This window comes from Sceloporus occidentalis, unplaced genomic scaffold, assembly GCF_023333645.1.
Source record: "Sceloporus occidentalis isolate IW3139 unplaced genomic scaffold, rSceOcc1.0.p SCAF_9, whole genome shotgun sequence".
Classification (NCBI taxonomy): domain Eukaryota; kingdom Metazoa; phylum Chordata; class Lepidosauria; order Squamata; family Phrynosomatidae; genus Sceloporus; species Sceloporus occidentalis.
Genome location: NW_028316989.1, coordinates 43,272,480 through 43,287,225, shown reverse-complemented (window position 1 = coordinate 43,287,225; position 14,746 = coordinate 43,272,480). Strand labels below are relative to the sequence as shown.

General features: G+C 39.9%; 1 protein-coding gene across 3 annotated transcripts in view; it reads right to left on the bottom strand.

Annotated features, from left to right (window-relative positions):
- Positions 1-14,746, bottom strand: part of LOC149307419 (NT-3 growth factor receptor) — a 366,336-nt gene that overhangs the window by 107,349 nt on the left and 244,241 nt on the right. For all 3 annotated transcript variants that reach the window (XM_089539129.1, XM_089539130.1, XM_089539131.1), the window contains exon 12: positions 13,374-13,562. In XM_089539129.1, coding sequence (XP_089395255.1) covers positions 13,374-13,562 — 189 coding nt within the window. The remainder of the gene's footprint in view (positions 1-13,373; positions 13,563-14,746) is intronic.

Here is a 14,746-nt window from a genome sequence, read left to right as displayed (position 1 = left end):
CTTGAGGGGTGGGGTGGAACAAATCCTCCGCAAGTTCCAAGGGACAACTGTATTATCCCAGATCAGAAGGTCTTAGGGAGTGGGTAGTTCCATATTTGAGGGACTCCTTGCCAAATACTCCAAAATGCTCTCCATATCATTAGTGGCTTCTGCCAAGCTAGTATGGCATAGATTTTGGGATATTGGAATGGGACTTGAGAGATTCATGTTCTTGTCCCCATTGAGTCATGGAACTCACTGATCCACCTTGAGTCAGATTCAAAGGTCATGTATGGTGAATATACTAGGCAGGTATTGATGCCTCCTTAACACTACAGCTTGGCTCCATGGAATCAATCAATGCTTGGGACATCCAGATTTGCCAGTCTGTACAGCAAGAGCCTACTCACCCTCACTCTAGGTTTCACAGTTTGAAAGTGTTACTTTTGGGAGTACATTCCACTAAATCCCTTAATCATGATCACTCTGGCTAAAGGATTCTGACAGCTGTAGTTCAAAAGAATGACTTTTCCAAGATATGGCTTCAACTTTGGGAGTACATAGAGTCAATGTTGTTGTACTGCTGGAGAGTATCAGCTAATAGAGTGGTTTGCATTCTAATAGATGATCTCTGCTGTAGCATCACCAGCCACCACTGTATTATCAGTTCTTGGCCTTTGCAAATTGCGTTTAGCTTTGTTTGATCTGTACTGTTGAAACAAATGCTGGCAACAATTATGCATTAAAGGGAACCAGGAGCCAGCTACACTGTACCTCAGATCCCAGTCTCCTGCCTGCAGGGAGTAAATAACTCACCTGTATGTTAAAAGATGAGGCAGGTTGCATGTCAGAAACATCAGAAGAGAGGCTTGAGTCACAGACAGCCTGGGGGCAATGCACATGCCCTGAAGGACCCCTCCAGTCTTGTTAAATTTGACTCATCCCACTTGAATTTTGCTGAAGAGCACACTGAATGTGTTCTTGACCACAAGGTGAATCTCCATGAATCTCCGTATACTCTTGAGTTTTGGGTTTTTTTAAAAATCAGAAATGGTATGTCAGTTAGGTTAATTGCATTAATGCATCCAAATTCCAGGAGATGAGAATAGCCCTTATACTTACAATCCAGGATAGTAGGGCTATGGTTGCCTTGTTCTTTCACTTCAAATCTGGCTACCTAATATGCATACTATGCAACTTACTATAATTATGCATATTATTAGTTTGCATTAACCACTGAATTTTTTCCCCTTCCGTTTAGGGGCTTATCACACAGCTTTATAACGTGACTTATCACTCCAGAATTGAAGCCTAATACGGGCTGCATCCTGGTCATATTGCATAGCTTTTGCCTCCCAGTTCACCATTTGACTACAGCCCTTAATGCGCTTCGGTGGCCATTTATCAGAATCAGAAAGCTAACATCTGTGTTCCAGGAAATGGCCTGGAATACTTATTTTCCAGGGAGCCATGCCTTCAAAATTCACCAGTCACACAAGACTAGAGGGAAGTGATGCAAGAAGCCACAAAAAGAGAAACCACTTTCATGTACCCATTATGAGCAATACATCTCTATTCTAAATATGGTTCAGCATGCCAACTTTTCAAATAGCCTGCGTTCATTAGGTGCACAAGATTAAACAGAGCCAGCTTTTCAGATTGCCAGGCTTATGGATTTTACCAGTCCTATCAGATTACATGGCAGTGATACAAGCCACAAAAATTCCACAGAAACATCCTTCTTGTCTCAGTTCCTGCAGAATAACCATATTCCAAAAAATGACTTGGAATGTCACCTTTCCAGGGAACCTTGCCAGCAAAGTCAGTTGCACACGACTAGATGGGAATGATATAACAAATCAGAATTGTACCCATTCCAGGCAAAACTGTTTTCATTTTTTAAAACTATTGTAAGCAACTTTGGATCCCATTTTGGAACAAAGGTGGGCTAGAAGTGCAATAAATAAATACTGATACAGCTCTGGTTTTGAGCATCTCTGTCTTCAAATTGTTTCCAATCTATGACAACCCTAAGGGTTTTATTGACAAGGGTTTTTCAGAGTGGGTTTGCCAACGCCTTACTTTGAAGCTGAGAGAGTATAACTTGCCCAAAGACACTCAATGGTTTCCATGGAGAAACATTAACTTGAATCCTGTTCTCAAACCACTACATCATGCTGGCTCATGCTGTAATGTATGCCTTTTTCCAGCCTGAATTTGTGTTCGCTGGATTTGACAGCAGCAGTTAAACCCAACGGTTGGCAAAAGTGCAGGGTTGGCACACAGATTCAACACAAAGGCAAACAGTATCTCCAGGAAGAGCCAACATTTCAACTGTCTCCTTGCAAAATATTTATTAGCAAGAATTTGTACTTAAGTGGCGCTGAAACTTAAGAAGCAGCAGAAAGCCACTGTCTGCATTTCATCAGCTATTCCGTTGCACCGAACTAAGTGGACCGGAATAAACATCTGTCATTTCTGCCTCCGCTTTCCCAACAAACGGATAAGTGATGTTTGTTAGTATAGAAGGTGACAGAAATCTATATCACGCCAAGATACTATTAATAGTGCATTAAGTATATAGAGTTTTCTCTCTCCTCATTTCAGCTCAGTAACCTGTGTCGACACATCCTTCACCCACAGAAGGTTCAGCTGGGTAGGTTAGCCATCCAGAAAGAATGTATTTAATTTGCAGAGAAACATGTATCCTATTTTTCTTATGCCTGTCCACCACATTGAGTGGCCCACAACAATTTAAAAATGCAGCATTATTTAAAATCCTATTTTTTAAAAGGTGGGCATATGATAAAACTGGATTCATTGGGAGCTGAGCACATCATTATTAGCAGATTGCTAGGAATATCTGACTCCTCAAGTATTTATCAACAGCAGCAATAAAACCCCTGTCCGTCCCAAATTCAAGAAGCCTTGGGTTAGTCAGGAATGGATTTTTATGTGGAAGGATAAGATAACAATTCTTGGGTTCAGAACAGTTTAGCTCTATATGTGTGTATGTTTTTTGCGCACTGGATGCACCATGTGGATTATGGGGCTCTTGCAAATAAAATAAAATAATCCATAAACCTGAAATTTTCCCACCACTACAAAGCAACACAATATAAAAATAGATTCAAAAATCAGATACCAGTGCCAAAGAAAGGAGTAAAGGAAAATGCAAGGTCAGAAGAGAATTAAACACGCTCTCATATTGATAGCGTGGAAGATTTACCTCTTCGGACTTTGGAAAATCCCTGTTAACTGCACAGACATGGACAGCTGAACAATGGTCTATCTCACTGTATACACAGCTATGCAGTATACGATACACAACTTAAGGCAGGGTTGCTGGCTATATAAAAGCAACATTATGTGCTGGCTTTCAGGAATGTCAGGCCCCCTTTACCAGGAAAGATGTTGCAAAAAAACAAGCAAGAGAATGGGAGGGAGAAAGAAGAAAGTTGAAAAAGGGAGGGAGGGAGGGAGGGAGGAGATTGAGTTTGTTCTTATAGTCCTATTTTCCTAAAGTCTTGCCCGAATCCTTTTGCTAGTGTCAATGGAGTTTATCAGACAAGGGAAATTGGAAGTATAATCCAATGGCAATCTGAATGCAATCATGGGGTTTAACGTTATTGCGTGATAGACTGCCACACGCAATTTTGGGCAATGGGAAGTCAGACCGAATGCAATCATGTGGTTTCACTTTATTGCGTGATAGACTGCCACACGCAAATTCGGGCAATGGCATGCTATTTTCTGGCAATGAGGAGCCTGTTCGAATGCAATGCGTATTCACGTAATTGCGCAAAACTAGCGACTTTAAGTGAATGCGTTCTGGCCCCACTTTCTTTTCACTTGAATTTAAGAGAAATTCCTCCCATTTGATAAACTCCAATGAGGGTAGATTGACTGAATCAGTGAGATGTTCAAATGTGGCTCTTTCGGGCCACATACTGGTGTTACGCTGTCTAGTAGCCAGATATAACTTCCCTTGCTACCTGACCATTTCCAGGAGACGCCATCATTAAGGATTTTTAGATCATAGACTCCATGATGGAATTTTGTAGCTATGATGAACCTACAGTTGTGAAACCAATCTATGAAATATAGACACCAGATTGGAAAAGGACCAGGGAAAGATGCCTCACTTCTTGTAGAGGGCTAATGAAGAACATTTGAAGTTAGATCTTTCAGCCTTGAAAATTCTGTTCCAATTAAAATTATAAAACCGACAACTTATTGCTTATTAGTATTGCTTGTTGTGAAATAACAGAGAAAATAAATACAAAGGACTAATGATATTTTTAAAAATGTTTCAGGCCATAGGTACATGTTGGCACGCAGCTAAAAAATGGAATAATTAGGTGAATTAAGTTTAACATAGTGTTTACATTTAACCCTTAAGGAGTATACACTTCTATATTTATTTACACTCGAGTTGTTTAATGCTTGTCTACGGTTACAAAATCATTTTATTGCAAAATAATGGGAAAGTATTTGGCTTATTTAAGTTTACTATTCTGTGTCATTAATCAATGTAAAATGCTTGGTCTCTCCTTAGTAAAGTTCATTTTCAAAACTCCTTTAATGATGAAAAACTAAAAACAAGGAGAGAAAATGTATAAAATGTATTTGCCTCCATGCCTTTCTCCGAAATTGGGGTACAGATATTTGTGGCTTTTCAATGTCTGTAAGGAAAATTTAAGTGATGAGAGAATAAAGAAATAATTTAAATCCTTGGATCCAACTATACATTAATTTCAAATAGGCTTGCCAGGTTTTCATAATGATAATAATAATAATAATAATAATAATAATACAATTTATTATTATGAAACCAACAATTAGGAAAAGCCCAAATTCATGACATGAAAAGCTGACCATCAGGCAGTAGCTATTAACCAGTTTGTGTTCTACCTAGATATCAATTTAAAGTATTGATTTCAGTGAACGTAGCCATGCATTTCCCTGTAAAATTGACATGATGTCCATGGTTCATAAAATATGGATATATATTTGCATTTGATTCAATCTATATAAAAGAAAGAAAAATCCAACCCTCAAGTCTTATAACGCTTGCCAACCCTATAAGGGACAAGATTTTTGGCACTCAAACATGCTCTATAAGAAGGGATACTTGGCAATCCTAAATGCAGACCAATTTTATTTGATAGGGAAGGAACCAAGTGGGGAAAAATGAGTGGAATTGGGGTTATAAAAGTTGGAACAGCCAAAAGGGAAGACACTGCTTTATCCTTATCTCATCCCTCCATTGATATTCCCTCTTATTCTTTGGCTCTTATTTTCTTCGCCAGTCTATTTTACAGTCTTCGCTGAGCTTTTCAGACTTCTTTTGATGAGAACAGTATTTCTTTATTATTTGCTACTCGCAATTTATTAAGGTGTCACACTGTAACTATTATTACTACTACTTTTACTACTGAAAGGCAAAATGATAATGGTCTTGCATGTGTCAACTCTGCTATATAATATATTATATATATTATATTAGAATGCAAGTTATCCCCATCCAGGAAAGGCTGAATTACCAGATGCAGGAATATGCATAGCAGTTGTCAAAATAATGTTAATACCAGGGGACTTAAATCCTTTTTCTTTGATAGAAAAATAAATTATTATAGACCAAAGCTTGGCTATTGCTGGCTGTGGGATTCTAGGAGCAGCAATCCAAAGAAGTAACTGCTCTGCTCATAGTTATAGTCTAAACAGTTACACAGAGATACCGATTACTCTCTAACTCAAGAGATGTCTTCTTACCGTTTGCATGTGTGAAAGCCACTGACTATGATGGCTGAGCCCCCAAAGTAACTTTTCTCACTCTGAAACCAACAGTTGTGTGAAGAAGGTTGAAATCGCCTCTTCCATAGATTGTGCGGATGACATTTTGGCAGTATGTTTAACTTGAAATCATGGATGCTTCTAGATAAACATTTTAATGTACAGTACGTTAGTCATTTTGCAATTCCTCTGCAAAATTTGTTTTTGGAAGTGCACATGGAGGTATAAGAAACATCTGGTCTTTGATGTGTCAGAAATAAGAAACTATGTCAGTAGAGAAAATTGGGTCAAGAAAATTTCAAAATAGCAAACATCAGTATTCTGGAATTTGAGAATGTATGCATTATACAATCATCATTTCAAAAGCATACGACGTGGAAATTAGGGGTCAGAAATCATCATCCTCTGCCAAAAGAAACAAAGTTTCTCATCCAGTGGAAATTGCCATAGTTTTCCAGTCTAAGCACACAGAGCTTTTGCAGCAATGTTTTTCTTATTACAACCATCTCCCCACTTTTTAAAATCATGGTCCACAAGGTGGAATACAAAAAAAAATCCTAGTAGGGGTGTGCATATCTATGAAGTCCACATCTAAAAGACCATACCTGTCCCAGCTCTCCTTCACTCCATCCCTGGTTGCATCCATTTCTGTTTGTTAATTGTTTTATAGGAAAAACCCCATCCCTTTCTTTTCTCAGTTTCCCCTCCAATAGGTACATTTATGTCCACATGTTTTAAAATTGTGCACATGGCCTGAACACATCCCCACCATTAATATGGCTGAGCACCAGTGGCAGAAACCATGTTTTACTCCCTCCCCAGCTCCAGCATCACCATTTCATATGGCTAAACTGTACTTTCCCGATCCCAGAAGTATGTAGAAGCAAAGTTTGGCACGCATTTCCAATTTGGGTACCCTTCTATATGCACTTTTCAAATATGCACTTTTCAAATCCAGTACCATCTGAGTTTTACACAATTCCTGGCAATCCAGAAATCTCAGAACAGCCCACAGCACACAAACAAGAACCCACTGTCATTTACATAAGCAAGTCAGCTGGCAGGTTTTATAAATGTCACAGATGACAGCAAAAGAAAATACCAAGCCGTCACAGTTCAAATGCACTCTATAAAGTGCATTCTAGGAATAGATGAGGGGCGGGAGGGGGCTGAATTTTGACCTAGAAAAAAACCACACACAAATAAGCCTGCTTTGGCTGCAGTTTCCCCTTAATGTCTTTTAGTGCTTAAACAGAATTACCCAGGCTTCTCCACATAGACACACCATCAATTAAGATATTATAATCAAAGTCAAAGTGGAGTGCAATTAAATGATCACAGTCCATTGGTTTGGTGATTGAAGAGCAGCCACTGGCTTCAGAGTGCAGGCCCCAGCTATGGATAGTATAGCACAAAGCCATTCGAAGGAAAATTTGAATCATGGGAGGACAGGATGAAGCATGTGTGTTTCTAGGGGCTGTGGAGTGTATGAACTACGCCAAGTTGACTCCTGAAAGAATGGTATCTGTGGGGTGTATTGCCAGGTCTCTTTGTGGATAGACCAGGACTCCCGGAGCTTAAAGGTCCTAGGAAGGACCAAGTCCACCCATCCAGAGGCAGCAAGGAGGTTGGCCAGGATACTGTCAGCATGCCATGGCAAATTTCTGGAGGCATCTCCCTTTGCCAAATGGTAACCAGGCCCCTCCAGGACTTCTGAACAATATGGGGACACTGGAAAAACCTAGGGTATGAACAGCCCCTTCTGGTGCCCTGGTCCACCAGCCATCAGAGACAAGTAGACTGCAGCCTTTCTCTTCCATACAGGACTGATCTACTCCCACAGAAGCATTAGAGTGGTATCTCCAAGCCTGCAGGTAACAGCATGAGTTACTGCACCAGGGTGACACCAAAGCTAGTGATGCCACTTTGATGAAGTTCACAACAGTTATCACATTGTTACATGTTTCAGGTTTTGTTTCGGCCATTCTGAAAGAGCGCTTCAATGGCTCCATGCCTGCTAACATTTCACAGGTGAAAACCAGGACACATATGACCAAGATAAGTATTCAAGATAGCAATATATATATAAACTCACAAGCTAGGAGAGTTGCAGTAATTTGTTTTTTCCTGGACCTACAGGAAAATTTGTCTCTGCAGATTAGAACAGTTGGAAGATATGTACATAGAGCTGTAGTCTGTCCCTTAAACTCTGGCTCATGTCTCCAGTAATTAGAGATAGCTACATTTTGGAGATAGGATTGGAAAGTTATGCTATTTTCTTGAAAAATTGTAGCAAAACTGTTCTTCTTTTCCTCCCTTACCTTATTCTGAATTTGGAAATCCTGAACAATCAAAAGTTTCCAAATGTCTCCCCAAATTCCACAAGAAAGAGAATGTTGGAGTATGGTCAAGGGTTCATAGTTTGTCCTGAAAGTTGAACTTGGTCAGTGAGAGGAGATGGTTCAAAATTGGTCAAAGATTATGAGTGAAATAAAAACATACCCCACATTTACTTATCATCACTATTTGCAATTTTCATAGACATATTGCTCAGTAAGACCTGTTCACATCCTTTTCTAAGATGCTGCTGTCAAGCCTAAGGAAAACTCCTTCCTCTTCAGAAAGTAGACAAGGTTGACATGTCACTGTACAGTTTTGTTGGGCACGATCTCCATTTCTGAGGCCAACAAAATAAGGTATTGTTGAACATTACTGAATGTGAAAATATGTAAGAAAGGTGCTTTTGCCTCCTTAAAAAAAATCACATTTGAAGAGCCGAACCATGACTGCCTTTAGTAGCTGCAGAGAAATCTATACAGAGTTCCCATTCCTAATTGCATCTGAGAGTAAGGCTCATAGCCAAAAAGTCTGAGTTGGGTAGCCTGAGTATAACAAGGGTAGACGTTAAACGTGGGTGGCCAGAAGAATGGTAGCAGCAATCATAATTAAATGAGAAGTAGATGAGGCATGAAATTTCTAAACACATGATTATATAGACTCCACATCCTCCACTGGGATATAAATCTGTGCATAGGCAGGGCATGCACAACTCAGCCTGTACCTGTCATGTATTCAAGGTGTCCAGGCCTTTATCCCCCACCTTTTGTTGAAAGCATAGGCCTATGGAGAAAGATATAATGACCAAATGAGACTTGCAACCAAATGTTGGACTGTTTAGGATTCTAGCCACTGCCGTACATTACCATCCATGCTTTTCACTTGCCTGCAGCAATCGTTCAGCAATTCTTTGGGGATAGCCCCACCTTATCACTCTTTATTTCTTATTGTGTGTGAGTATGTGCATGACAGAGAAATGGCAAGCTAGTGAGTCCATTGTCTGTGAGTGGTGAATCCATTCCAGGTTTCAAGCTTTAAATGATCCAGCTTTAAATTGAATCCTGTCCCGAAAATAAGTTCAGCACTTTGAATAGGTTCCAAAATTAGGTTTCAGCACCTTTAAAGTTTGGAATAAAACATGGAAGAAACCCACTGCCCTACTTGGCCACCAGCCACCATTGTAAGTACTGAAAACTCTGGCATTTCCCCAGGTGTGCTTTGGTATGGGAACTATTCGAACTTGATCACACAGCCCGAATATCCGAAACCGAAAGAATGGTACTCCAGGAGCTTCTCCAAAAGATTCCACCAGACAGATTCACTTTAGGCTACAGATGAGTTGGATCCCTGAAGGAAGATTCTCTAACAACAAAACTCAATGCATCAAGAAATGTAGCAATCTAGAGAATGTAGTGCAGTCAACCCTCCACATTCACTGGAGTTAGGGGCACAGGAACCCCGTGGAAGTAGAATAACCATGAATAACTCTACCCCCTCTGCCTCAAAAAATATTTAACACACACAAAAAGTTCGATCTGTGAATTAAACCCACCACAGATGCCTTCTTGGTGGTGAGTTTCCTTTGCAAGGCAAAAGCAGGTGGGTGATGGGTCTTGTTGCTGCCGCCACTACTCCCCTACACCATTTTAAATGGGGTCTTAAGGAGCCTTGTTTGCACTTCTCAGTCTCACAAGCCTTGCAGTCTCTATTAAAAATGGCATAGAGCAGCAGCCAGTGGCATAATGTAGAAGTCAATAATCCATGAATAATCAAATCTGCGAAGGTAAAACCCACAAATGTGGAATACCGACTGTCTTTAACCTTGACTTCTTGCTGAGAATCTGCAAATATGAAAATATGCCAACTCCAAACTGCCAAAGTTCTCCAGAATACAGGCCACAGATTTTCCTGGGACACTCTAGGAAAATATCATTTTGGGGGGGTGTACAAGTTGACTCTCAGTTATGAAATAAAGAAAGTGTGATAGATTGTTGTAAGAAGGTTGGTTGACACATCTGCATTTTCACAGTAAGGGACAGAAACTGCCTAGTGCAATGGCTGTCAACCTTTAGTCATCCAGATATCTGATCTTGGAGGCTAAGCAAGGTCAGCCCTCAATAGTACTTGGATGGACGACTGCCAATGCATATCAGGTGCTGGAGGGTTTATTTCAGAGGAAGGAACTGACAAAACAACTCTGAGTATTCCTTGCCTAAGAAATTAATGGGATCACCATAAATGGTCATGCAACTTGAAGGGGCATATACCCAAACACAGCTCCTAGAATCCCTGACCACTGGCCACTGTAGCTAGAGCTTCTGAGAGTTGTAGTCCAAAACAGTTGAATGACCAAAGACTAAGAAACATTGGCGTAAGGGGCACGGAAGTGAAAATGTCAAGCTAATTTTTGTTTAAAGTGGGTGATTACAAGCAGTCCTCAATGTAGGTACCATTTTGAAATGCTCAGGAAGTGTGAAAGAACATACAGTTTTATAATTATCATTGTCACATGTGGTTAGAAGCAAAGCCTATGTTGAAAGATTTTCATTTACATTCCGTATTTCAATTACAGACCAGAACCAAAACAGCCTCCAAACATAAAATTTCAGCCCCAGTGATTAAAATTGGTCCCCTAATTATAATCAAGGCTGAACTGAAATGTCACCCCATTTTCACAAACACTGTAAGCAACACTGCAAGGAAGGAAGAACGAAAACCTCTGCCTTCTAGCAATTTCACCCCCACCTCACAACATTCTCTGTGAATATGTTCCCTTGCCTGCTTAAACTAGCCTTGCTTGCCTACAGCAATGTCACCATAAAGCCAAATCCAATTGAGCACAAAGTGTATTTGTGAAGTCGTCCCATTTCATGATGAAATTTCTAATGGCAGGCAGGAGCGGAGAGTGATTAACAGTGCAATCCTAACTCATAGATGTGCTGGCTATTGGGGGGTTAGAAATAAGTAGATGCTATCTAATCTAACGTGGGAATGATGTTCATCTTGGAATAATCCACTTCAGTCAGCTGATATCAGAGATTAGATGAGAAAGAGATCTACTAGTACCTCCTCTCCCAGCTGAGATCAGGCAGTGGAAGATCCAGAAAAAAGTGGGGGAAAGGGAGGAATAAGGTTATGACAAATCTAAACATCTTCCAACCCAGGAACACAGTCATTCTGCTTTCACAAAGCTAGCATTGCCCTAGGTCATTTCCAGCATTCCTAGGATGGAAGTCGCTTGTATTCAACACAGCTTGAGCTGACTTAGTGTTGGCTTAACTTAGCCAAGTCATTTTGGTGAGTTAAGGTTTCACTGACTTCTGAAAAGAAGAAGAGGAAAGCAGCCACAGAAAGGAACGTGGTGGAGGACTGAATAAATGAAAATCTAAGAGTGTGTGTGTGTGTGTGTGTGTGTGCATGTGCGTGCGTGCATAGAGGTTACATTACTGAAATTGCTAGTTTTGATCTTAAAATGTAAGCAGTATATATTGCAATTGTAATAATATCTACCGAATCAACCACTCGAGTATGCGATCCAATACACACTTACCTGGCATTAAATCTCATTAAATTCAACTGGGTTTACTTCTGGGCAGACATGCATAGGTTACACAGCACGGTTTTCAGCCTTACTAAAAAAAATATGAGGATCTTTGGCTCCATCTGAGCTGAAATTCTGTACAAAACTGTCTCGCAAACCACACGCTCTAAGCCCTAATAAACCAGCAAACTGTGGACTTTCGCATATCCAAGACCCCCCACTTCTGTAAGCACAGTCATAGTCAACCAACCCACCACCCCAATTGTGAGCAGAAGCAAGAAACACAGAAAGTGACAAGCACATGAGCTGGGAGGATATGAGATGGGTGAGAAAGAGGAGATGGAACCTTTCATATGGTTTGGTTTGGAGCCATTCTAGCAACCCTGCAAAGCTAAGGGCATGTATGGTTACCGATATTATGAGCTCTTGTTTGACAAGGTTACAAGGTTCTCCTGATTAATTGGAAAACATGAGTTATCACTTGGCGATGCTTGTTATTTTAATGGAAGTAGTAGACTGATCACAAGGATAAAAAGTCATTCCCCCCACAAGAACCAAAGGGTGAGCAATAGATTAGTAGGCATACAGATTAAGCAATGAGAAATAGTCCTATAAGGGTGGCAACTGTTTTAATAATAAACCCTTCTTGTTTTAGAAACTAGATAATGCCATCTGAACTCTTTTGCATATATCTATGTGTGTGGAGGGAATTGTGTCTAACAGCAATGCTGAGTTCATAAGGAGAAAGCACAAACATTGTCATAGGTATCTAAGGAACATTGAGATTTCTGAAAACATTGCAGATTTTTGGACCTAAATCCAATTGGTAGTTCCAACTAGAGAAGAGTCATTGAATCAATAGGTTTTATATCATTGTTGACTTCCCATTCAGCAACTGATTCAATGGGACTGGTCTGTTTGGGGTTAGCAGTTGGATTTAGTCTTTAATTTTCTTTTTTTAAAAACATTTTACTTCAGCAGTCTAAAATAAGATTGGAGCTCCTGCCTATGGTTCAAATTCATATTTATTTTATCTTATTGTTATCTCACTTCAACACAGTGTTGACAAAATATGAAACTTGACCATCTGATCAGGTAGATATTTCACTACTTATTCCGTTATCCCCCAATGGTTCATTTATTGTTGCTTGTATCTCTAGACATAGATATAGCAATGGAAAGGAGATAGCTTTTGTTGCATTCCCTTCCTTAGAAGCTTGGTCCCCAGTTAAATCAGATAACCTCAGGATGATATAATGTAATTTTGCATTTATTTAAACAACTAAATGTTGTAAGCCGCATCGATCCTGCTGGAGAGGCAGCAAATAAATAAATAAATAAATAAATAAATAAATAAATAAATAAATATTATTAAAATTTGAAGCCCTTTCATTGCATCAGGCACTGACTTTCAAGCCAATTTGCACCTAATCCCATAATTCTCATAGATCTTTTCTGTACTTAGTGCTACATCAAGAAGAAGTACTAATCAGATGGTCAATATGTCATCTTTTAACATCTGCAAGAGTGTGGTTTGGGGGAACATGAGATTCCCTTCTGGTATCTAGATCATACAATACTCACTAACCTCCCTCTCCAATCCTCATGCTTCTTTACTAAAATCTTTCTCATTCACTTCTTCCTCCATGTTGGCTTCTTTGCTTGTCCTATTTTCGTCATAGCATATGGAGGGGAAAAGCAAACAAAAACACACACTTACACGTGTCCGGTTTGTGGCAATTGTGTCCTTGTCGGAAGTACTGTGGGTTCTCGATGACAGGAATCCGGGTCATGCCTATCACTACCGTGTCTGGGCCAGCGTCCAATGACGAAGGTGTGGTGATACCATGATTGATATGATGGAGAGGGCTAGCAGAATCTTCTTCTCCACTGATTACAGCCACTGGACCTAGAAAAAGAGAGACAAAGTGATGAAGACATCCTGGTCTCCGTTAGTCAGCTATCCTTCTGCATCAGGGACCTTTCATGTTGGTGCCAGCCTAGAATTATACTCATGATGGAAGAAACCTTCTATTTTCCACAGTCCACCACATGAGTCAGGAGTGCCTTATCTTGCCATGTCTTTATTTATGTGTTATGCATTCTCAACCATATGTTTGGCCTTTTAAATGTATAAAGTGATGGTCCTGACTCACATAGCCAATTATTTTAAACTTGACAAAGGTGGCAATTTTGTCTGATTTTGTTTTTGATTCTTCTGAAGAAACTGATTTTTGAGGGTTTCAAAAAAATTGCTGAATTCTTCATGAATTGATAGAAATAGATAGAAATAGATGCATTTTAGCATGAAGCAGAGACCTCAAAGCACATCGATCTTCCAAGTTGAGCTTTATGAGATCCCCTTGATTCCTGTTAAATTCCAATTGTCCCAGCATTTGCTACCTCCATTTAAAGTCACGAAACTATGCATCTTTCTTTCCTACTTCCTTCCTCTCTCTCTCTCTCTTTCTTTCTCCCATCTTCCTCCCAACACAAAAGCCCAACATGGTTCCTAGCATGATTAAAAAACATACGTAACTAAAAATCCAGGGACATACAATATTAAAGCTAAATTAAGCATTTTCCTTTAATGGTCTAACATATCATACTAAAACAAATTAAGAACAATTTAAAAACAATTTAAAATGTGCCAAAAAAAAAAAAAGAGAGAGAACAAATTTAGCACACACATGGAGCCAATTAAAAGCATCCTCCTTGGCAGCCAGTCAATTCGCAAGCACCTGCTTCTGTAAAAATATCTTATCATCTCGGGAGGGGGCCAGCCTCAGTAACCTCCCTTGGAAGAGGTTTGATAACCAGAGAGCAGTCAACAAAAAGGCTGTCACTTGTGTCTCCACCAAATATGTCTGAAAGGATGAAGGGTCAAGAGAAGGGCCTCTCTTCTTAAGATCTTAAAGCCCAAGAAGACTCAGAATGGTCAAGGTTAATTGTTTAGTTGAGCTGTTTGGAGACTTTTCTTTGTGTGTTTGAAGTTGTGTGCTCTCCCTGAAGGTGGTGGGACATCTGCCAAGTCACTGGCTTGGTTTGGAAATGCAGCTGGTAGCTCTATAAAGTTGCTGCCTCAGTCTCTGG